The sequence below is a fragment of the Polyodon spathula genome, unplaced genomic scaffold, assembly GCF_017654505.1.
Source record: "Polyodon spathula isolate WHYD16114869_AA unplaced genomic scaffold, ASM1765450v1 scaffolds_844, whole genome shotgun sequence".
NCBI classification, from domain to species: Eukaryota; Metazoa; Chordata; class Actinopteri; order Acipenseriformes; family Polyodontidae; genus Polyodon; species Polyodon spathula.
This window is the reverse complement of record NW_024472331.1, coordinates 1-25,000: the sequence shown is the minus strand read 5'-3', so window position 1 is coordinate 25,000 and position 25,000 is coordinate 1. Positions and strand designations below refer to the sequence as shown.

General features: G+C 41.8%; 1 protein-coding gene and 3 non-coding genes across 4 annotated transcripts; all 4 read left to right on the top strand.

Annotated features, from left to right (window-relative positions):
• Nucleotides 1-9,967: 9,967 nt before the first annotated feature.
• Nucleotides 9,968-17,137, top strand: bloc1s1 (biogenesis of lysosomal organelles complex-1, subunit 1; the record flags this gene model as incomplete). The annotated part of the gene is made up of 2 exons (XM_041241962.1): nt 9,968-10,100; nt 16,810-17,137. Coding segments are annotated over 2 exons (244 nt in total), but the record flags the coding sequence as incomplete, so codon positions are not given.
• A 3,911-nt stretch (nt 17,138-21,048) lies between these two features.
• Nucleotides 21,049-21,120, top strand: trnaa-ugc. Its single transcript has one exon. It is a non-coding gene; the product is annotated as a tRNA-Ala (tRNA).
• Nucleotides 21,121-21,610: 490 nt separating this feature from the next.
• trnat-ugu lies at nt 21,611-21,684 on the top strand. The gene has a single exon. It is a non-coding gene; the product is annotated as a tRNA-Thr (tRNA).
• A 608-nt stretch (nt 21,685-22,292) lies between these two features.
• trnaa-cgc lies at nt 22,293-22,364 on the top strand. The gene has a single exon. It is a non-coding gene; the product is annotated as a tRNA-Ala (tRNA).
• Nucleotides 22,365-25,000: the final 2,636 nt, after the last annotated feature.

The following is a 25,000-nucleotide window of genomic DNA, read 5'->3' as shown; positions in this document are numbered from 1 at the left end:
GGGGTGAGCCTGCAGTAGTAGAACTGGAGTGGGGTGAGCCTGCAGTAGAACTGGAGTGGGGTGAGCCTGCAGTAGAACTGGAGTGGGGTGAGCCTGCAGTAGAACTGGAGTGGGGTGAGCCTGCAGTAGAACTGGAGTGGGGTGAGCCTGCAGTAGAACTGGAGTGGGGTGAGCCTGCAGTAGAACTGGAGTGGGGTGAGCCTGCAGTAGAACTGGAGAGGGGTGAGCCTGCAGTAGAACTGGAGAGGGGTGAGTAGAACTGGAGAGGGGTGAGCCTGCAGTAACTGGAGAGGGGTGAGCCTGCAGTAGAACTGGAGTGGGGTGAGCCTGCAGTAGAACTGGAGTGGGGTGAGCCTGCAGTAGAACTGGAGTGGGGTGAGCCTGCAGTAGGACTGGAGTGGGGTGAGCCTGCAGTAGGACTGGAGAGGGGTGAGCCTGCAGTAGGACTATCCAGTGCTTTAATAGCTGAGCCGAGGAATCCTGGAAGTGTAATCTGAAATGGGGATTGAGGATGTGTTTTTGTTTAATATGTCGGCATTCTGATCCTTTTTTTAATTGAGAGAGGTACATTTTACCACTCAAGACATATCAAAATATAGTTTATAATGGAGAATTGTATACAAAAATAGGGGCGTTTTTATCATTGGGAGGTTGGTAGCCAATTGAGACCCAGAATTTAAATGAAAATACTGGTAACTTCAAGTACAGTAGCTTTATGATATTGCAGTCATTCTGAGATGTTACAATAATAGTTATTTATATTTATTCATTTGGCAGATGCGTTGGTATTAACATTTAGAATAAGTTATTGAAAATATCGGATGGTGGGGGTATAGGAGGGTGCCTGTCTGTCCGTACAGCTGTCCATCTGCATGTCCCACTTCACAGTGTAGCTTATCTGGAGAACCACTTATCCAATTGTCATGAAACTTGGGATTAATATTATTCAGTTAAAGTTTTTGAGAGTATCTTATTCTGGGGAATATGAAACTTGGTGATACAGTACAACCATGCAGGGAATGCATGTTACAGACATACTTTTGCAATTCTTCAATAAGGCTGTGCTAATGTGCTTCTCCTGAGCTCAGGAGCTTCTCTATAGTTCCAGATACATATAACTTAGGCAAGATCAGGATCTTAGAAGTAAGACGCAAGAGCCAGCACCACCTAGTGATTGTCATCTCATTGTAAAGCAATTCTTCCAAATAAATAAATAAACAAAAGTAATGAAACACAATATTCTACACATTACAATGAAAATAATTCAAACTACAACAATCCTGCAGTTTTCAGCTAGATCCTGCTGTTTGTTTTACACACAATTCCCAGCTGGGAAAAGCTGGTGAATTCAGATAAGCCAGCTAGAGAAAACGGTCGCACCACTAGGATGTTTCCAGTTGCTATCTGTGATAGGAAGTGTTATGTTAGATGTCAAACTGTGGACTTTATGCCAGTAAATAAAGCCTTATTACTCTACCAATACATCACACAGCTTTCCCCACATTTCTACTATGTCCAGTTCTGGTGACCACAGTGCCAAACTGACATTGTTGCCCTGAAGAGTGTCCAAGAGCAACCAGACCAATCCCAGGCCGTAAAGGAATGAGCCAGGAGCAGAGTCTGAAAGATCAGAATCTATTTAGCCTGGAACAAAGAAGAATCAGGGGGTACATGATTGAAGTCTTTAAAATCTTAAAAGGAGTTGACATAGTTAACCCTAACCAATTCTTTAAGCGCAGTACAGAAACCCGGACCAGAGGATGCAGCTACAGTGTTGGAAATTAACTTAGGTGATCTTTTGAGGAGATTTTATTTTGCATATACTAGTACTTATTTCACGCTTGTGTAAAGATAAGTGGCTAATCTTTATTTTTATATAGTGCCTTGGAGATGCAGATCCCCTTCAATGGGAGACAGGCATATGTACAGCCTAGAAAGTAGCCTTCTAGAGCATAAGTTACTCAGTGTGTCAATAATGTACTGTTGTGCAAATATTGTCCGTGTCAATATTGGCTCGATACCCATGATTCAGACGCATACAGCAATGTCTCCTTATTCACACACACTGGTTCCTGACGGTCCTCATGGAAATGAAACGTGTGACACTCCGAGGTACGAGTTTGCTACAGGTGTGTGAACTCATGCATACAGCATGTTCGCCCAAAAGACAGGGCACATGATGTTCTCCTGACTGGACTCCTGTACGGGTCAATGAATACAGCACAGCAACTCCTGTACGGGTCATCATGTCTCGCCCAAAAGACAGAGCACAAGGAGGTTCAGTGACTTGCTCATGTATTCACACAGGTTTGAGTGTTTGACTGGCTGAGCTGGGATTTGAACCTGGACTCCTGTACGGGACCAGAACAGGTTTGCTACAGTGTGTTTGACTGGACTCCTGTACGGGTCATCATGTATTCAGAACAGGTTTGCTACAGTGTGTTTGACTGGACTCCTGTACGGGACAGAACAGGTTTGCTACATGGACGGGTCATCATGTATTCAGAACAGGTTTGGCGTTTGACTGGACTCCTGTACGGGTCATCATGTATTGTTTGAGTTTGACTGGACTCCTGTACGGGTCATCATGTATTCAGATCAGGTTTGGATCCTTTGAAGACCCACGGGTCATCATGTATTCAAAGTTTGCTACAGTGTGTTTGACTGGACTCCTGTAGATCAATCAGTGTGTTTGACTGGACTCCTGTACGGGTCAGGGTCCATCGCTGTATCAGAACGGGTTTGCTACGTTTTTTGAACTGGACTCTGTGACGGGTCCCAGGCATGTCTTACAGAAGTCAGGTCAAACTACGTCTTGGTGAAACTGGACTCCTAGGTACATGGCTCGCTGTATTCGAACAGTCTTTGTCTACATGCTTTGACTGGACTTCCGTACGGGTCATGCATAGTAGTTCAGAACAGTCGTGGCTACAGTGCGATTTGACTGCAAACGACCCTGTACAGTCACCAAGTCTTTCAGAACAGATTGCACAGTCCCTTTGGACTGACTCCTGTACGATCATCCAAAAAAAATTACAGACAGTTTTGCTACAGTTGCGTTTGACGCAGACTGACCTGTACGGTCTGCGCCAACTAGAACAAGTCTTGTCAAACGGGGGCATGTCGTTACGGCACCAACTGACTACGGGCCTCAAGGATTCAACCGCGAAGTTTGCATACAGTGCGTTGGCTGGAGGTTTTTTACAGGCACATGGAGTCCCCAGAAACATGCGCGTTCTACATGCGTTTGACAAGACCCGATGTGAACGTCACACTGTCTTCAGCCTAGGTTTGCCTACAGTGGGAAAGTGGACATGTCACCTCCCTGGGGGTCTCATGTTAAAAACTAAGACCGCTGGAAGTGCGTTTAACTAGAGTCAAATGTCTTGTCCTAAACGATGTCGAAGGCAGACATAATCCACTTTGAACATGCCCAGTATTAAGACCCAACTTGTGTCAACGGTTTTTTTAACTGGGTCATCATGCTCAGAACAGGTTTGCTACAGTGCGTTTGACTGGTCCTTGTCATCTGTATTCAGCTAGGGGCCAAATGGACTCCTCTCTTTCGTAAATTTAGTTTTTAACTAGAAATATTTTTTTCTCTTTTTCAACCAGCAACAAAAAAAGCCTTTTTAAAACAAAGCATTGAAAAGACAAAACAAAGCAAAAATAAAACATGCATAACCTGCAGAACCAAGTTATCAGATGCAGCTACAGTGTTTGGAGGCTTAGACTTAAGAGGAAACTTAGGTGATCTTTTTCAGAGGAGATTTTATTTTGCATATACTAGTACTTATTTCACTGGCTCCTGTACGGGTAAAGATACAGTGGCTATTTCTGTTATGCTTGCTACAGTGTGTAGACTGGACTCCTGTACGGGTCATATGTATTCAGAACATTTTATGACTGGACTCCTACGGGAGTATTCAGAACAGGTTTCACAGTGGTTTGAGACTGTACGGGTCATCTGTACTGTCCTTCATCATGTAGCAGAACAGGTTTGCTCAGTGTGTATCCTGTACGGGTCATCATGTATTCAGAACAGGTTTGCTACAGTGCGTTTGACTGGACTCCTGTACGGGTCATCATGTATTCAGAACAGGTTTGCTACAGTGTGTTTGACTGGACTCCTGTACGGGTCATCATGTATTCAGAACAGGTTTGCTACAGTGTGTTTGACTGGACTCCTGTACGGGTCATCATGTATTCAGAACAGGTTTGCTACAGTGCGTTTGACTGGACTCCTGTACGGGTCATCATGTATTCAGAACAGGTTTGCTACAGTGCGTTTGACTGGACTCCTGTACGGGTACATCATGTATTCAGAACAGGTTTGCTACAGTGTGTTTGACTGGACTCCTGTACGGGTCATCATGTATTCAGAACAGGTTTGCTACAGTGTGTTTGACTGGACTCCTGTACGGGTCATCATGTATTCAGAACAGGTTTGCTACAGTGTGTTTGACTGGACTCCTGTACGGGTCATCATGTATTCAGAACAGGTTTGCTACAGTGTGTTTGACTGGACTCCTGTACGGGTCATCATGTATTCAGAACAGGTTTGCTACAGTGTGTTTGACTGGACTCCTGTACGGGTCATCATGTATTCAGAACAGGTTTGCTACAGTGTGTTTGACTGGACTCCTGTACGGGTCATCATGTATTCAGAACAGGTTTGCTACAGTGTGTTTGACTGGACTCCTGTACGGGTCATCATGTATTCAGAACAGGTTTGCTACAGTGTGTTTGACTGGACTCCTGTACGGGTCATCATGTATTCAGAACAGGTTTGCTACAGTGTGTTTGACTGGACTCCTGTACGGGTCATCATGTATTCAGAACAGGTTTGCTACAGTGTGTTTGACTGGACTCCTGTACGGGTCATCATGTATTCAGAACAGGTTTGCTACAGTGTGTTTGACTGGACTCCTGTACGGGTCATCATGTATTCAGAACAGGTTTGCTACAGTGTGTTTGACTGGACTCCTGTACGGGTCATCATGTATTCAGAACAGGTTTGCTACAGTGTGCCGTTTTAGCGCAACACTACTAAAATATTCATAGACGTGTCACATTCGTCTGACACCCTCACCTACTAGGGCCGTTTTCAATAATAATCTTTAACCCAACTACTGTATTCTTAACCTTGCTAAGAAGTGTGTGACAGGTAAAGTTTGTAGAATTATTTTGTGAGCTGTAACCATGGAGTTATGCCGTCTTGGCACTGTGCTTGCATTGCTGTAGTGCAGGTGATTCGTTGATTGCGCTAGTCGGTGAAGGGATTGCTGGCTCCGGCTTGACATGATGTCAGGTTGTTGTAAGATGAAGTGCCTTAATTAGGTTTCAGCCGCAGTTTTGTATTGATTGCGGATGTAATGGGGAGCTGCTTTGCTGCAGTGGCATAGCGAGAGCAGATCTATTGGGCTGAAACAGAGACAAGCACGGTGCTCGCTAGTAATCACAGTGGAGATGAGCCAATTAACTGGAGAGCTGAGAGACTGAATTTATGAGCTTGAGTTACTGCTATTTCCTCACGCTGTCTTGTACTTTTCACCTACAAAGACATGAACTAAAAAACATACACATTGATTCAGGGCACAGGGTAGGACTGTTACTGTGACTGAAAAACTAATTGGCTTTCAAGTCAGGTTTGGGAAGGGCTGTTGTTGCAATGCTATTCTTGCCCCTTGAAGAAGTGACTCCAAAGCTAGTGTAATTTTACATACTGTCTAATGCAATGAACTGCTATAAAAAAAAAAAAAACGTACTATTCCTACTTCCAAGCGCTAACAGCTATTAATTTATTATCTAGCAGCTGCACAAATCCATGCAATTAGTCTAATGTATGATTTTTAAAAAAAAGCTGAATATCTAAGTGGCCTGTAGATTTTAACCACCTGTAATGGTGGTGCAGTTCACTTGAAAAAGCTGTTGCCTCAGACGCTCTTTGATCTTTATGCAGTTCATTTAGGTTTTAAGAATGTGATGAGGCAAAAAATGTGCCAACCCATGTTGTCATGCACAAAAGCCTGCATGGTCATGTGATCACCAACAACCAATCAGAGCCCTGACATTTTATAACTCATATGCTGTAGCCCCCGATGAAATTGCATCACAATTGAATTAGATGCAGTTCGCGTGTCGTGGTTCAGGTCAAACGTAGCCAGTTTGAAACACAACAGTGCAGACAACCTGAGACGGCTATTCTAGCTGTGCTGGACCAGCCACCACTGAGCTCGTCACATTGAAACCGCACAGGCACAAGAAACCCTTAGAAAAATATCAGCGAAATAATCCTACCGCACCCAGCGTGTGTTTCCTAATGCTGGTGTAAATATTCCCTTGGTAACCAGGCACTATTTGATTGAGATATACAAGTCAGAAGTAATAAACAAATAGAAGTAAATGTCATTCAGACAGATTAAACCAAATAAATAGCCAAGCAGATGTAGGAAGACTCACTAGTGTATCCAGACCAGGCTTGTGATAAAACATTCCCAATTCTTCCAGGCAATTACGTTAAAAACCACCTTGAGCATCTCTTGAGTGTAATGGGCCGACAACCCCCCAAAGAGTAAGGTTAGAGAGCAGATACCCCGAGAGAGGTGTGCAGTGCACCACATGAAACCCCAAGAGAAAGATACCCAAAACAGGGATCATGACCCAGTACTAGAGATGTGCCTTTTTATGTGTCCATGAAATCTGTGAGAATCAAGACTACAGTTATAATGCATGGGCATCCACTGTTCATGCCCCTTATAAAGTCTCGGAAATCCTTCTGCTTCCCCATGATTGTTGCTGAATAGTTGCACATACTTCTCATACCTTATAAAAGTTACCCATAGTAAAAGCATAGCAAAGTGTAATAAAGCTTACTGAAAGCATGGTCAAGTATTGGTAAGCATTTCAAGTCCAGAGATATGGTAAAGCATATTCAAACACATGACAAACCAAGGTAAAATATGGGAAAGGCATAGTATAATCATGAGAAGCTATGGGAAAACTGCAGAAATAGCTGCACAAATACTGTGGTAAGCTTTTATAGGGTATGTCTTGTAGATTAAATGGCAGTACTGTCCCTTAGTCTAGAAAAGGTTGTATTATTTTGTTCTTACAGAGCAAGTTCCACTTTATCTGGGCAGGAAAAATACAACTTTCTTTATTTCTTTCTTCTTGATGTATTTACTTATTCCTGCCACTGGGTCTGCAACTGAGATTATACCTAAATCAACCCTAAATTACTTCCCTCCACACCTGCTTTGCAGTGAACAGTACGTTTCTTCAGACATTCTGTAGTTGGATTTAAATTGCTGAAAGGTAGACTCCAGCAATCCACGCAGCAGTGCTGAATTCCCTAATCCCAGCCATTCTAGTACTGTAATACTGCCGTTCAGACTGCAGGCAGCAACTCCTGCTACCCGCCAGCGGACCTTCTTTGGAAAGGGGTTGGAAAGGCAGGGAATGAGGTATCCCTTGAAGCACGCCCTACAGCTATGCTTACATCTTTACAGTAGGGCTGGACACTCGCATCACTCGTAGCTGCTCCAGTGAATCGGAGGAAGCAACAGAGCAGTTATGAATAAAGAGGTCAGAAAAGCTGCTATTAAATAGCATTTAACAGCAGGTGCAGGCCTGCTGCCTGCAGGAGCAAATGTAGGAGTAGTTCAGAGATCCCCTCACCAACATATTGCCAGTCAAGTCTCTACAAATAGAGAGAGGTTTACAGCCAGACTGTTTTGACATTTTAATTCATGCATCCTACAGAAATACCACGTTAACCATAGTGTAGTAAACATAACTGATGCACCTGCATGAGTCTCTCAAAACATGTATGTTCTGATGCAATAAAGTATAAATAGTTTGTCTCGTTGTGTATTGTAAAGTAGTTGTGGTGCAGTAGTATTAGAAGTATTGTTGAATACTGGGATTCTTTCATGGCCCTCTGTATCGTGATATATCATGATTCTGTGTATCATGACCTGCGTATCCTGGTACGTATCGTGACTCTGCGTATCGTGATACTTATTGTGACCTGTGTATCGTGACCTGCATATCGTGGTACTTATCGTGACCGGAGTATCTTGACCTACATATCATGGTATGTATTGTGACCCTTCGTATTGTGCTATTTATCGTGACCGGAGTATCGTGACCTGTGTTTCATGGTATGTATCGTGACCTGCGTATCGTGACCTTTGTATCGTGGTACTTCTCATGACCTGTGTATCATGACCTGCATATCGTCGTATGTATCATGACCTGCATATCGTCGTATGTATCATGACCTGCATATCGTGGTATGTATCGTGACCTGTGTATTGTGACCGGTGTATCATGACCTGTGTATCGCGGTACTTATCATGACCCCAGTATCGTGACCTGTGTACCGCGGTACTTATCGTGACCTCTGTATTGTGACCTGTGTATCGTGGTACTTATCGTGACCTCTGTATCGTGACCGGTGTATCGTGACCTGTGCATCATGACCTACGTATCGTGGTATGTATCATGACCTGCGTATCATGACCCATTTATCGTGACCTGTGTATCGTGACCTGTGTATCATGGTACTTATCGTGACCCACATATTGTGGTATGTATCTTGACCTACATATCATGATATGTATTGTGACCATTCATATTGTGCTACTTATCATGACCGGTGTATTGTGACCCTGCATATCGTGACCCTGCTTATTGTGACCTGTGTATCGTGGTACGTATCATGACGTTTATGTATCCTTACCCTCCAATGTACATGTCATTTGCGCAGTGGGCTGATAATATTAAATATACCTGATCTCTTAATGAGTTAATTGTAACCCACTCCAGATGAACACATTTTGTAAAGATGTACAGCAATGATATCTTGCTTGCAAAGATGGCCCAAGGGGACACGGGCTTTGTTAAAGTACAGCTACACCACAATAGCTCACACTACCAGCACTGTGACGGGTGCATTAAGAATGTCTTCATTCCAGTAAATGGAGGGTTATCTCTGGGGGAGGGTCTGGTTGGAGTGAAGTGTCAATGGATCAAGCTCCCTCAGCTTGTTTAAAGCATTGCCAAAGAGGCACCAAACCCTTTGTTGTGTGCATTTAAAAGCAACAGTGCAGCTCTGCTACATTCATTCATGTCTTGGATACCGCAGCACCATTCAAAAACCAGAAAGTGGTCTTTAAAAGATTCTTCCCTTGGTTTAATGAAACCGTACGTATGCTTAACCCTTTCAGGACCTAGCAATTTTCAGTGGGATGCTCACACCGGACCCAGGTGATTTTTAGCTGTATTTGACTCTCTTGCTATACTCACTAAAAGTCTGTTTTTTACAGTAGCATCTTGGAAATTGTGTACTTTGTTCAGAACACTCTAGGGAACATTATAAAGTACTACAGAAACTATTTAAACTTTTCCCTATTTTTTTATTTTATTTTATTTATTTATTTATTTTTTTTTTAAAGAAAATCATTACATTTAGATATGCCATTTAATAACAATGACAAAACTCTCTTGGGTCTTGCTAACTCGCTAACTAATCTAGTTATGAAGGTGAAATCCACTATATGTGCTTTAGACCCTATCCCTAGTAAACTGTCTTCTCTAGGATTAGTGCCACTGTTTTAAGTATTACCAATAGTTCCCTTTCGTCTGGTATTGTTCCCGACTTCTATAACCATTGCTTTAAAAAACCTGCTATGGATCCAAATGTTCTTAACAAATTCAGGCCTGTTTCTAATCTCCCCTTTTTATCCAAAGTGTTATCATACAATTCACAGCTTCATACATTTCTTGCAGCACATAATATGAGAAACTTCAGTCACGTTTGACCAGTTCTTTAGAGTTTATACATATAAACATTTTAAGTTCCTGTCCCTGATAAGACTAATAGGACAGCAGAGGTGTAACCATGAGATTGTGCCTAATCAGAAAAATAAAACAAGGTGACATGGGTCTTCTGTCCTGGCAGGGTGGCCCAAGCCTATGTGAACCAGCGCAAACTGGACCATGAGGTGAAGACGCTGCAGACCCAGGCTGGCCAGTTTGCCAAGCAGACCTCGCAGTGGATTAGCATGGTGGAGAACTTTAACCAGGCGTTAAAGGTGAGGATCCCCACACCTAGGATGCTCTCTGTGTGCTTTTATGCCGTTCAGTGAATCAGCTTTGCAGGATATTGCACTGGAGCACCAGGCTGTGTGAAGGGCTCAGTAATAAGTATCTAACACCTTTGTGTGGTCACTGCTTAGTGTTAGAAACAGGAAGAGCGCTTCGCATTGGAGGAAACGTAGCAAAGGAGCAAACCACAGCATAGGTGCTGCAATAACAAGCAGTTGACAAGTGGGCATGACAAAGACTATAGAAGAGACTGGGTTAGGACTGAGGCAGGACGTCAGCAAGACCAGACCAGGTGTATCCAGAGGGTGTGCTGAGCCACGTCTTCAAGGGATAGGTATGTTTGTGTGTCTTGTGTAGGATTTCTATACTATATCAGACTAGATATACGTGTGGCAATGGAACTGTGTTCTCAGGGTCTCATAATCAAGCATTAAATAATATTAAAACCTGGTAATTCGCATGCTATACAATTATGTGTGTATTAACTGTGAATAAATGGAATAGACATGCATGATTTTTTGGGTGTGTGACAGGGATGACCGAGGGGGTGACGTCAGAAACAGGAACTGCAAACACACAAGCAGGTACTCAGAGTGCAGAGCGCACTGCGGCTCTATTTTTATTAACAAAACAAAAACAAATCAAATATGTTTAATGAAAAACACTTGCTCGCAGAGCGAAAATAAATATTTAAACAAAAACCAAATGACAAACCCCAAAACAAATACCTCGGTCAGGCTGGGCAATCTCCTTCACTGATCCTATAGTTTTGTATTTTAGTTTTGTTTCGATCTCCTCTCTCACTCCCGTTCTCTCCTGTTGAACACCCACCTCAAAACAGGGACAACTGCAGGGTTTTATACTGGTGACCATCTCCTGATTAACAACAAATTAATCAATTAATTAAATAGGGAGATGGTCACCTTGTTTGGCTTCCCCTTCCCTGCTGCCAAACAATAAACAAGACACGGCTTTTTGCCGTCATATTTATAAATAATAAATCATAATAATACAAAACAAAACAACCTCTTTACAGCAGTGCTTTGTCCTCCCCCTTTTATAGTGTTCAGGCTCTCTCCTGCTGTCCTGACACAGGTGCTTCAGGTTTTATAGTGTGCAGGCTCTCTCCTGCTGTCCTGACACAGGTGCTTCAGGTTTTATAGTGTGCAGGGCTCTCTCCTGCTGTCCTGACACAGGTGCTTCAGGTTTTATAGTGTGCAGGCTCTCTCCTGCTGTCCTGACACAGGTGCTTCAGGTTTTATAGTGTGCAGGCTCTCTCCTGCTGTCCTGACACAGGTGCTTCAGGTTTTATAGTGTGCAGGCTCTCTCCTGCTGCCCTGACACAGGTGCTTCAGGTTTTATAGTGTGCAGGCTCTCTCCTGCTGTCCTGACACAGGTGCTTCAGGTTTTATAGTGTGCAGGGCTCTCTCCTGCTGTCCTGACACAGGTGCTTCAGGTTTTATAGTGTGCAGGGCTCTCTCCTGCTGTCCTGACACAGGTGCTTCAGGTTTTATAGTGTGCAGGCTCTCTCCTGCTGTCCTGACACAGGTGCTTCAGGTTTTATAGTGTGCAGGGCTCTCTCCTGCTGTCCTGACACAGGTGCTTCAGGTTTTATAGTGTTCAGGCTCTCTCCTGCTGTCCTGACACAGGTGCTTCAGGTTTTATAGTGTGCAGGGCTCTCTCCTGCTGTCCTGACACAGGTGCTTCAGGTTTTATAGTGTGCAGGCTCTCTCCTGCTGTCCTGACACAGGTGCTTCAGGTTTTATAGTGTGCAGGGCGCTCTCCTGCTGCCTGAATCACGGCTGAATGTGTGGGATTGAACATGAATGTATTTTCTCTAACAGAAGTGACTCCTCCCCTATGTCCCAAGTCTAGCGCCACTTAGTTTCCATGTTAGATTCGCTATTAGTAACCGGATGGGCATTGATGGGCCCTATTCATTTCACACCATTCACTTCTTTGCTGGTCTATTATTTCATGTCTTGAGGGTGTCTTCCCTTTTGAAGTTTTGATCTACTCTAAAGACGTGCATGTCAGTTAATACTTCTAGAGAAGTGGATTATTTTATGATGTACATACCCAGGCCCTCGGTTCTAAAAGAGTGTACGCCTTCAGGGAGTAAACTCTGTAACCCGACCCTTCAAAGCAGCATTGTTATCTTTCAGTGCCGACAAAGACAGGAACCCTGGGGGGGAATCACGCAGCATACTGGAGACTGGTTTTGTTAGGAGCTACAAATTCATTCCATGGAAAAGCAGTGTTTTATTTATTTTACAGTGTTACTGATAAACAGAGTTGCCTTTATCTCTGAGTCACCAAAGCATACAGAACAATGGATGAAAATCACACGCCACAGTGTCACATGGCAGAAAGAGTTCTGAAGAGAAAACACCTGTTCCATGTTGAAGAGATTCAGAACAAGAACAGTTCAGACGTCAAGAGCATGCTCATCACATCACATGGAAGGGCCACCTGGTTAAATATAGCAAGGCTGTGGAGATAACTAGATCATCGTATTATTCTAATTTAATTGAAGCAAATAAAAATAATCCTAGATTTATTTTTGCTACCCTAAATAAATTAATTAATCCTTCCCCTAATAGTCCTACCCTTGATATTGGCTCCTCTCACAGCTGCAGTGACGTCTTACATTTCTTTAAAAATAAAATACTAGCCATCCGAAATGTGATTCCACAGACACCTTCTATTAAGGAGGACTACACCTATTAAGGCTCCTATGGGAGCTTTTTCTTTGATTCCCTTACAGGAAGTGATAGAGCTAATTTGACATATGAGAGCTACTACATGCTCTCTTGATCCTGTTCCTACAAAACTATTAAAAGATATTCCTGGTGTTATTAATACCCACATTTAAAAAATTATAAATGGTTCCCTTTCCTCCGGTACAGTTCCCTCAGCTCTTAAGGTCACTGTGGTAAAGCCTATGCTTAAGAAACACAATTTGGATCCTAAAGGCCTCAATAACTATAGGCCAATCTCCAACTTACCATTCTTAGATAAGGTTCTAGAGAGAGTTGCGGCAATTCAATTACAAACATTTCTGACAGTGGTATATTTGAGACGTTTCAGCCTGGTTTTCGTGCTGCACATAGCACTGAGACGGCCCTTGTTAGAGTTGTGAATGATCTCTTGATAAGCTCTGACTCTGGCTTTCCATCAGTATTAATTCTTCTTGATCTAAGTGCTGCCTTTGATACTGTAGACCATTCCATCCTACTGAATCATCTTGAAATCACAGTAGAACTGTGGTCTTGTCCTGTCCTGGTTCAAATCTTATCTTTCCGATAGGTTTCAGTTTGTCTCTATTGGGGTGGTAAAATCGGCATTATCGGAAGTTGTCTGTGGTGTTCCGCAGGGCTCCATTCCAGGTCCCTTGTTGTTTTAATTATATATGCTACCGTCAGGTGACATTATCCACAGACACGGAGTGAACTTCCATTGCTGTGCTGATGAGACCCAGCTATATTTGTCCCTAAAGCCAGGAATTTCTTCTGCCTGGGTGTTATTGGCTGCTTGCCTTACAGACATCAAGCATTGGATGTCACAGAATTTACTAATGTTGAATTCAGATAAAACAGAGGTTATGCTAGTGGGATCACAGAACCAACTAAAAGGAGATGTGGGATTATATGAGCTCAACCCTTGCAGCCTCTTTGATCCTGATCTGTCATCTGAGACTCATGTTAGGGAAGTTACTAAAGTATCTTTTTACCATTTGAGAAATATAGTCAAACTATATTTCCAATTATTTCTGTATCTGATGCCGAGAGGCTAATGCATGCCTTTGTTTCATCGAGAGTTGATTATTGTAATGCACTTTTTTTCTGGTGTCCCAAAACGTGTGGAATCCCGCTTGCAGCTTGTTCAGAATACCACTGCTAGAATTCTGACTAAAACCAGGAACAGTGATCACCCCAAATAAAATTTGTGGCTTTAAAATAATGCACACCACCACTGGGAGGATGTACAGAAGAGCTTGCCTCCATCCCTGTGTGAAGCTCCTGCTGGATATGATGAATGTACTGATCTGCTACAGACACGTTGTTAGAGACATCCATTTTCTTGTTTACAGTGTGTAGTATTTTAATTTTCAGCCTACACTGCATATAGTCACATGATAATCACTGCACAGCACTGTGTGCATGGTGAGGAGAACACGCAGGCACACGCCAGAGCTGTACAGTTTCAATAGTGTGATAATTTTTTCTTCTTATGAAATACAAATAGAAGTTTTATTTCTTAAGAATATTGTAAAAATCGTGGTACTGGGCTAATTTCACGACTTCCACGCAGCCTGTTAAATCACGATTTACACAGGGCCTTAATCAAATCCCATCGTTCTGCTTTTAAAGTTTCAATCATCTGCACTTTTCTGCATCTGAAGTTGAAAATGGTTTAATATGCATCTCCAGTAACAGCATACACACACATTGCCACAAGATGGTAAAGTTAAAAGAAAACTTTCCTTGATACTACACTCTGTCTTCCTCGTACTTCTGTTTTATGTTTTTGGGAAGCCAGGTGATCGTTTACTGTGGATTTCCGAGTGTGATCCAAAACACAATTGCATGCCTTGCAAAAGAATTTGCCATCATCTTCATACATTTGTTTTTTCATGCTCTTTATATATTTTGCTACTGTGGATTGAAGGGAATCATTTTTTCTCAATTTTTTTTTCTATCGTATCCCTGAAAGTCTGCGGCAGACAGATATTTAACTGATTTTGCTGGAGACAGAGGTAAATTTGAGGATAAATAAAGATTACAAAAAGGAATAAACTATAAAGCAATTCAAATCAATGTTTATTCGTCAGTGATATTTGTCTGTAACTGACTTCTCAAGCAGGATTACGGTATTTGTATGAAAATGAACAACAGCAACAAACATTAAGGATAACGATAAGGATCTCAAGTCAGATGGTGTCATGTAATTCTTATCCATCAATCAATCTATTTTATATAGCGCCTTTCATAGTGGACCACCAACACAAAGCGCTTTACAAGATGCAGTAAAAACAAGAAAATCCATAATACTTTAAATACAGAGAAATGCATAATACATGATGTACAGTAAAAAAAAACAATGCATAATACATTAAATACAGTGGAAAGTACATAATACATGATAGTAGCGGCTATTTAAGTACAGCATTCCAGCATTACTAAATTATTCCCATTGATTTCAGGTAAACTTCCCTGTCTTGATCTTAAAATACTACAAGAAGAGCAGTGTGGAAAGATAGTGCTGGTATAAAAGTAAACCCCTTGGGTTGCACTTAATGCACTTGAAGACATTCCTGTGTTAGAAGTCTTACCTGACCCTCTTCAAGAAAAATGTTGGAAAAGAAAGAGTCCAGCAAATGGTCTGACTGTGGCAGTTCTATGTCCAGCAAAGAGCAGCCAGGCAGGCTGGCGCAGTACAAGTAAGAATTATCAGGGACTCATCTGACTTCCTTAAAATCTCAAACAGAGTGATAAAGTTGACCTAACCAATGAGCACAGTTGAAACCAGGACCAGAGGACTTAGCTCAGACTGGGTCACTAAGCCTCATAAAAGATCTCAATTACTCAACAGTAACAATGTGGCTTAAAAACCCATTCCATGCCCTCACCACTCTCTCTATACAAAAGGGTTTAGTGTTCTCTGTCCTGTCTGTCTCCAGTCAGTTTCTTACTGTGGGTCTGTGCTGTGCTTCAACAGTCCCTCGGTTAACTTTAATGAAGATGAACTACGCTGGATTTTATATTAAACTAGTGAGCATGTGACTGTGGTGTGTTGTCCCTGTAAATCATTTAAAGATGAAAGCGTGATTGGATAGATATTTCTGTTTTGACGTTTAGCAATACTTATCCCTGATGCTGTTTGTTCTTTTTGTTGTTTTTTTTTTTCGGCTGCTAAGGGACTAAGTGTATTAGTGACCATTGCATAGCTACAGTATATGAGACCACTAAACCACTGAGAAAAATCTTAGGAGTGCAGTCTCTGTTATTGTTTCTGCTTCACTAATCACTGTGCTTACTCACTGTTGAGGAAAAATTACCCTTTTCAGCTCGGCCTGCTTCTGAAAAGACTCCTAAGCTGGATTTCTGAAGCGACGGCTATAATTACAGTTCCTCATTCCACTTGTCAAGCACAAATTCAGCTTTTAGGAGTAGTGATCCAATCGGAAACAGCAGTTGTACAAAAGACAATATAAGTTACTATGGTGTGTGCCGGGTGTCTCTGATTATCAGCTAATATGTCGTGTGCAGAGTGTCTGATTTATTATAATAGAGGTCAGCTTGTGCAGTGCTGACTGCTCAAACTGTGTAAAATAATTTCACCCAACACACAACGTATTCACTTATTAGAAATAAAAAAGCCAGGATTGTACTCATGAGCTACTATTAAACATGGGCGTGTTTTTTTTTAACTTTGTTGTATGTTCTATGCCTGGGATGACATTAATACTCAAGATGTAAAGGAATTTTGACAAATGCTTAACATTCAGTTGATTTCTCATGCATGATTAGAATATGATATTCACTACCCTGAGATGAAGTTGGAATGAAGTGTCTGTTTAAGCCCTGGAACGTGTTGACGTCCCCACAGCCCGCCCAGTGATGGTTCCTTTCTGCACAGCATTAACCTGGAACCCCAAATAAATACAATAAAAATGCTCTTTTGCTTCCCCAGGAAATCGGAGATGTGGAGAACTGGGCTCGTAGTATAGAGATGGACATGCGGACTATCGCCACAGCGCTGGAATACGTGCACAAGGGCCAGCTGCAGCCTGCCTCCTCCTGAGAGCAGTGACGATGCAGTCCCATTTCACCAGGGGGTTACACTGCCTTCAATACGCACTTCAATCGTTCCCGATGGTTAGGATGAATCTGTAACCCTGCTACTCTGATCTGGAGATGTACTGATTTTTATTTTTTTTCTAAGAGGGAAAAATTGTTAATGTAATAAAAAATGGAGGTGGAACCAATGTAGTAAATGAACAATGGAACATTATCAGCAACAGTTTGTATTACCAGCGTCGTTATTTCAGTACAGCATATACAACATAAAGCAGGCAGTTTTGTCCACCCCAGAGTTTTCCTGGTGAATTTCGTTAATGTCGCATGGCATTTTATTTGGTTGAACTTCAATGCGTTTTTTTATTGATGTCGCTTTTTGTATGCCACCGTTACATTCAATATCATTTGGAAAATATAATTCAAACCATTAAGAAGATATTAACATTTTGTACCTACCGCAAAGCACCTGCCCTACTGTTACCTGGGTCAGGTGCTGCTTGCATTCTCACATAGTCAGAGCATTACAGAATCTGTGCTGTCCCCCGCGTTGTCTCTATCGCAGCGTTATATTTTTAAACATGTTGCTGATTCTCTTGAATTTTTAATCACACATCATGGGCAATACATTTCAACATTTACTCAGGAGCGTTTGCCAGGGATAAAAAAAACTCTTCTAATGATCGCAGTGTATCCAGATCACACTCCCTCCTGGATTTCTGTTCCCAGAATCAGCACTCATTTCAAACAGAGCACCAGCATTGCAGGAGAGAGCATGAACTGGATACACTGAGAAATCTCTCCTGGAGAAAGTTCACAAATAAAAGTTTGGGAGAAAAAAACAATTTTTTTCCATTGGTGTGTGAATAAAAGAACATTAAAACAAGTGTTGAAAACAAATTGCTGCAATACGAACATCACGGCATACAGAAAGGGTAAAATCTTGTGTTTCTGTTAAGCACTGCATGGTTTTGGATCACTTCGAGGGATTTTGCTGGGAATACGACTTTGAGCCAGACTCAGCTATTTACTGTAAATCAGCATCACATTATTAAAGAAAAAAACACACCCAATAAAGTTACCAAGCCAACAATAATAAACACCAGTGTGATGGGAGGACCCTGGCTCTGGTTCAGCTGCGCTGCGGCTTTGGTGAACAGGAGGGCTTGCCCAGAGCGGAGCTGATTGGTGGGGGGGGGGGGGGGGGGTCATGCCCAGGGAGCTTATGCCTGTTTAAGAAGACGGCAGCGCCAGCATTCAAGGCGACTGCAAGGCCGTTGCTACACATACAGATGCTGAGTGAAAGCTTGCTGTGTGTACACCGAGGAGATCGTCCGCTCCAGAGGAAAGGATTACTACACAAAACCCTTCCACTCCAAGACAGTGCTTGTGAAGGCATTGCCTAGCCAAGGCCATCGGAAGAGGCTGGAGTCGCCAGGAGGATGCTGAGACTTCATTAGGTCAGTTTAGGGAATTTGATCCCAAACAAGTATACAGAGGTTTCGTAGGGTACGAGGCTCCCTGGAGCGGGACGTCTCTTTTAGTAACTCTCTCTTTTATGTAACATAGCCCTGTTACACCCTGGACGGCCCACGTATGTAACACCGCCCTGTTACAACCAGCGATATAAATTGCACAAAAAGTCAGGAAACTTGGTACTGTGGTAGAGGCCTGTGGGAAGTTGTGTCAAAGCAAAAACGAAGGTAATAGGTCACATGATTTGGCGGTCATATTGGATTTTCTGAGAATGAATTGCTCTGTTGTTCCCTCAACCTGCATGCACTGTTCAGGGTTCTGCTCAGGTTGTCCCCTCTGCTAAAATGTCCTTCTCTTTTTAATGGATTTGTTGTGGTGCTCATTCTTCTCCGGCCGTGATCGGTCTGGCAGCAGCTCTTCTGCCAGCTGGCTTCTTCAGTTTTAGAGGGGCAGGCTGAGGGATCAGCACAGCGTTATCTTATAGGGTCAGCAATCTCCCAAGGCCAGCCTCCCAGCCACTCAGAGAGAGGGAAAGGCACAAACCATCTTGCCCACCTCTCCGTTTCACTGCCATGACTGACAGGTGGATCCACGAGGCCGCTGCCCCCTTCCTGCAGCACCACGCATGCGCCAAAAAGTCAGCACAGATCTGCCCCGTTACAAGCTCTATCAAAAAATTAACGTGACCTTCGACCTGTCCTTAAGGTAAAATGCAAAACCAGCTTATAACTCCTTACAGAGTGCAGAGAGGGTCATGCTTACTATGGAACAGATGTAGGAACACATTAATGCTCTATTCAAAAATTGCCTTGACCGTGATCTTTGACATCTCTTTACGGTCAAATGAAAACCTAGCTTATAACTCCTTAGAAAGAGCAGATAGGGTCCTGGTTATTATGGAACACATATAAGAACCCATATATGCTCTGTCAAAAAACATCTTTGACTGTGACCTTTGACCTCTCCTTAAGGGTCCTCTCCTGTTCTCTCTCTACACCCGCTCCCTGGCCCCCCTCATCGCATCCTATGGTTTTTCATACCATTTCTATACTGATGATGCTCAAATCTTTCTCTACTTACAATCCGTTCCATCAGTATCTGCCACATCCCTTTCAAGTGCCCACTACCCGTATTTGCCCATGCATGGTGTTGAATGCTTCCTCAGCAGCGGTCAGCCGTCCAGACAGTAGTGGTTCTAAATCAAAGCCAGGGTAGTACACGAAACATCACCTGATCCCCTGCTGTATTGCCTGAATGAAAGGGAGATGCAGGCTCTACCGTGTATCAGATGACCGCGACTGCAGTTATGCGTCCTGAGCTGTGTAGTGTCGAGTCAGACTCATTGGAGGCGGGGCATCATTCAAGGTGGCAGGGAGTGGATGCTGATTTTCTGTAGCTGTCCAGTAGCTGTGAATTGAGCCTTGCTTACAGTGTCCTGTCACAGACATTACATTGGAAGAGCTGAGCAAAAAAATCAAGGTGATGAGTTGGAAACTGTAGGAGGAGATGCCGTTACAAAATGAAGGTGGAATAATAATAATAACTAGAAGTTTCTGAAGAAACTTGGTCTGCACTGTAAAATGCCAGTGTAGACGCTGTTCGTATATACAGCTGTTCCATGGAAACAGTGTGGTAGAACTGCCTTTAAACAGCTTTATAGCTTTAGACCTGAATTTAAACACCTTCAAACAAAAAGAAACAAACAAAACCATAGCTAGAAACCAGTTTTAAATGTTTTATTATTATTATTATTATTAGTAGTAGTAGTAGTAGTAGTGGTATTGTTTTAGTTAGTTTCTTTTGTGTAAGGAGTTATAACACAGTTTTTATAGCAGTATTTACAGTTAATGATTTGTACCTGAACAGCTGTCCTCAAATTTTTACATAACCCAGTGTATGGAAACGGACATACTCTGGGGTATGTAAACTTTTGAAGACAGCTGTATGTTAAAGTTGTTGTTAGGAATGGCGAGTTTTCACGGTCATGATCGCCCTCTTGTGGTACATTCGAATGCAGTTTTGTTCAACAAAGCTTGAAATAAAAATCAATAATCTTAACTGTGTATTTAAAACTAACTTCAGTATGTCTGTGTCAGTGTGTGTGTGTGTGTGTGTGTGTGTGTGTGTGTGTGTGTGTGTGTGTTAGTAGTGTACAGTTCTTGTATGCCAGCATTTTAAATTTGTTATTTTAAGTCAACAAACAACAACAGCTTAGTATTATGATTAGGGCGCCCTGGTCTAAAATGTCAGCTTTTCAGGGGTATTCTCTGTGAATAACGTGCCTGTGACCCCCAAATCCATATTTCACTTATTCATTATATAGGGTCTATTGACAGCTACCAGCATCCACAAACAGAACATTTCTACCTGATCTGCTTCCTGAGTTATAGCCATTATAGCCTGTACAGATTTTGGGGGTCACACCGTGTATAGAAGTGTGTGCTGCTGTAAAGTTCTTAAGAACTTTTCTATTATTGTTTTTCAGAATAAACATTGCACACTGGAACAAGTGTCCACAATACCTTCTTTTAAGTATATAGCATATACTGACAAGCTGGAGAGTCAGAAGTGATGCACAACGCGCTAGCCATTGCCAGTGCCCTGCATAGTCCTCACATGGCAAAGGTGAGGTAGGCAAAGCCAAGATCTTGAGGAAGTGGGGGATGTAGCTCAGTGGTAGAGCACATGCTTTGCATGTATGAGGCCCCGGGTTCAATCCCCAGCATCTCCAGGTAGTCTCTCTTTACACTCCCCTTTCCTGATCTCAAACTTTGTTGTTTATTAAAAATACTCTTCCACCACCCAGCCCTTTCTGGTTTCTTTCATTCATTCAATCAATCAATCTATCTATCTATTTTGATATATAAATGTCAATATTATTTATGTAATTTCTCTTTTTCTAACTATAACCCTCACCCAAGCTATCCAACTAAATATGTACTGATCTTCGGCATAAACACTGAATATACCGAGAGTACCAGAAGATGTTTCCTGAGTTAGTGGTAGCAGATGTTGTGGTCCAGCAGGTTTTTTCTCCTATTTGGTTTGAGCATCCTGTCGCAGAAGTACCACACACAAAAAAAGTTCACCTGATGGAGCACCGGGAGGAGGCGTCAGAAACATTGATGCAAGCTGTCAAAACAAAATAACCTTACTGGCCACCGTCCTGGGACCGTTTTGTAGCTCTTCAGTTTAGCACACCAAACAGCTGATAAGTGTGGGGCATTGTGGCTTAGTTGGTTAAAGCACCTGTCTTGTAAACAGGAGATCCTGGGTTCAAATCCCAGCAGTGCCTCTTTTACTTCTTCTCCCAAAGGTAAATGCACACTATCTTCTAAAAAACAATGCCACCGCGCTGCACTCATTCAAGCGACTCTGGAAAGGCGAGGTAGATGGAGCCAAAGCCACGAAGGAAAACGTGCCAAAAGACGACACAGGTGGGATTCCAACCGGTGCGCGAGGCTCAACCCTTTCTGATTTCTTTCATTCAATCGATCTATCTATCTATCTTTTGATTTATAAATGTCAATATTATTTAGGTAATTTCTCTTTTTATAACTATAACCCTCACCCAAGCTATCCAACTAAATATGTACCGATCTTCAGCATAAACACTGAATATACCGAGGGTACCAGAAGATGTTTCCTGAGTCAGTGTTATCAGGTGTTGTGGTAAATGGAGTCAAAGCCACGGAGGAAAACGTGCCAAAAAACGACACGGGTGGGATTCCAACCAGCATGTGAAGAGCACAGTGCAATGCATCGCCTTAGAAACTCCGCCACCTCGCCCTCCATGCACCGCATCACACAAGAAACAAAAACACATTTCAGGGTGGAACGCAGAACAGCTTGCCCTGGAAATCAAAGGGGCCAGTTGCACAAAAAAAGCCTACATTATCAACAGGGGATGTAGCTCAGTGGTAGAGCGCATGCTTCGCATGTATGAGGCCCCGGGTTCAATCCCCGGCATCTCCACGTGGTCTTTCTTTACCCTGCCCTTCCATGAATTCACACTTTGTTATTTAGTCAAAGCAAACTCTCACCACCCTGTCTTCATTCATTCTTTCTGATTTATAGATATCCATGCTGTTTAAATCTCTCGATCTATCTAAATCTTGATTCATGAACACATATAACTTAGTTTTTTTTTTCTCTGTGTCTGTCTTTGATTTCAAAATATAATTTTTTTTCACTGTTCTATCGATCAATGTTCTACTACAGATGCAATGGAAACGTGTTTTCTTATCTTCAGCGTTTCACATGATGGACGTCAGAAAGTCAAATCATTTGAAATATTTTGACAAGAGGAAGACACAAAAGAGTTGGTTTCTGATGATCTATGCAAAGATATATGCTATAAAGTTATATATATATATATATATATATATATATATATATATATATATATATATATATATATATATATATATATATATATATATATATATAGATAGATAGATAGATAGATAGATAGATAGATAGATAGATAGATTGTGACACAAAGTAAGCTGCGGCTCCGCTCACTTCATTAGAAAAGTATTTAAAGGTCTGTGGGATACCGGAGTGACTAGGAGACTCCAGATGAATAACAGCAGGACAACAGAAATACAAACGGTAGGTTTTATTTTTAATTTCTTTCCTACAGGTAAAACGAAATCAGAGTCAAACAAAAACCTTTACTGGAGTTTATGGGTAAACCCAAGTTAACGTTTTTGAAATAATAATGAGAATGATAACATACCAGGGGCGCTGCCACCGGAGGCGGGCATATAGTTTGCCCCCCTTACTTTTATCCTGAAAAAAAAAGTTGCCAATTTTTTATGTCCTAAGTGTAGCGACGTGGCGCTATTGTGTATTAACGTGTTTTAATTTTTTTTTTTCTAAACAGTGGTTAATTTAAATTAGAATTCGCTTTCTGTGGCTATGGGAGAGGAACACAGAAGGAAACATAACAGTGTCTTAGCTGGGTGTGGCCAGATTGAATCGGCAGCACCGAGCTGTATGACAAGAAAGTGGATACACACCAGAGTTTATTTAATAAGATTGTTTTTTCTATAGACCTTCCAGTTCTATAATTAAAATAATTGATATCACTGTGAGAAACAAATACTAATTGATTCCGATTTAAACAGCGAGAGATTGTAGCATGTAAGGGTTTGCATGACCACGTTTGTTTTACCGTTAAGAGACAAGCCTGCGGTAATCTGTTTATTTAGATACGTGCGTGCAGTTTTGTATCAAATGAAACTTTGCACATTTTTTCAAAATAACCTACTTTAGTGAGCTATATAAAATTGTGTCGATGTTAATTTATGTCCTGTTCTTCCTTTAAATCTGTAATTAGCAGTGTTATACCATCTCTATTTTGTAATTACATCATGGATATCTGGCAAACGAGCTAAAACATTTTTTCTAGCTGTACATTAAAAAATATATATCTGATTTACTGTGATTGCAGAGTATTGATTGGAAATGAAATGGGTTATCAATTGAGATATCAAATAATCCTGTTTGGGTGTTTTTGTATTACTTGAAAAAGACGATCGCATATGGAAGTGATAGTAAAATACAAGCGCACATTGAAGCATTCATTGGAAGACGCAGGAACAAGAGCGCAGTATTTACTTGTGTGTGTGTTTCTCCTTACTTTACAAATATGACTCTTTCAACACAAACTTTGAGTTGAAGTGTGCAACACATCATTTGCTGGAGTAAAAAGAAAGGCTCATTAAGTCAGTCTGGTTGTTAATCGATGTTTTAAAGTCAGCACAAATGCCATTTGTAAGGCAAGTCGTTTGCCTTACAAATGGCAATGTTGTTGAAGCTGACACCCTGGGATCCTTCAAGAAGCTGCTTGATGAGATTTTGGGATCAATAAGCTGCTAACAACCAAACCAGCCAGATGGGCCGAATGGCCTCCTCTCGTTTGTAAACTTTCTTATGTTCTTATGTTCTTATGTTTGGGTAGGAATATACGTCAGTAGATATATTCCTGCAGATAGTATTACAATTTAAATGAAGAGCATTCCCAGTATGGACTGTGTTAAATACAACTTCTTACAGATCCTGCCATGCTTGACCGGTAGAACAGCAATAGAAAACATGCACTGTTCTCCTGAGTGCTTTCAAACTTTTGTCTGTTGCTCACCCAGGTGGCTGAGAAAATTATGCCAGGGATTAATTGTTTTATTTGGCAAAAATGTATTTCTTGCCAAGTTTTGTTCTGTGAATAATCAACAAGTTAATATAGCTAGTTTGTTTCTCATATATAGCTGGCTCTTTGCTATCTGATGAATGGGACGCAAAATTATATATATATATATATAATTTTGCGTCCCATCCATCAGATGCTGAACGATCAGTTGTAAACACAGAGGCTAATAAACACACAGGCAAAAACAAATTATACGGAGAGTCAATGCAGGCGTACGAAATGTTGCTGGTTTTCGCCATGTTAAAAAAATGCATCAAACTTTTGAAGTAGATTTCACATTTGCCCAAGGCCTTTTGAAGAAAACGGCAACATTAGCAAATTATGACAAAGCGTGGTTATTATGAAAATGCTCTTTTCTGAGCGCTGTAGTTTGTTGGCGCATGCGCAGAAACATCGC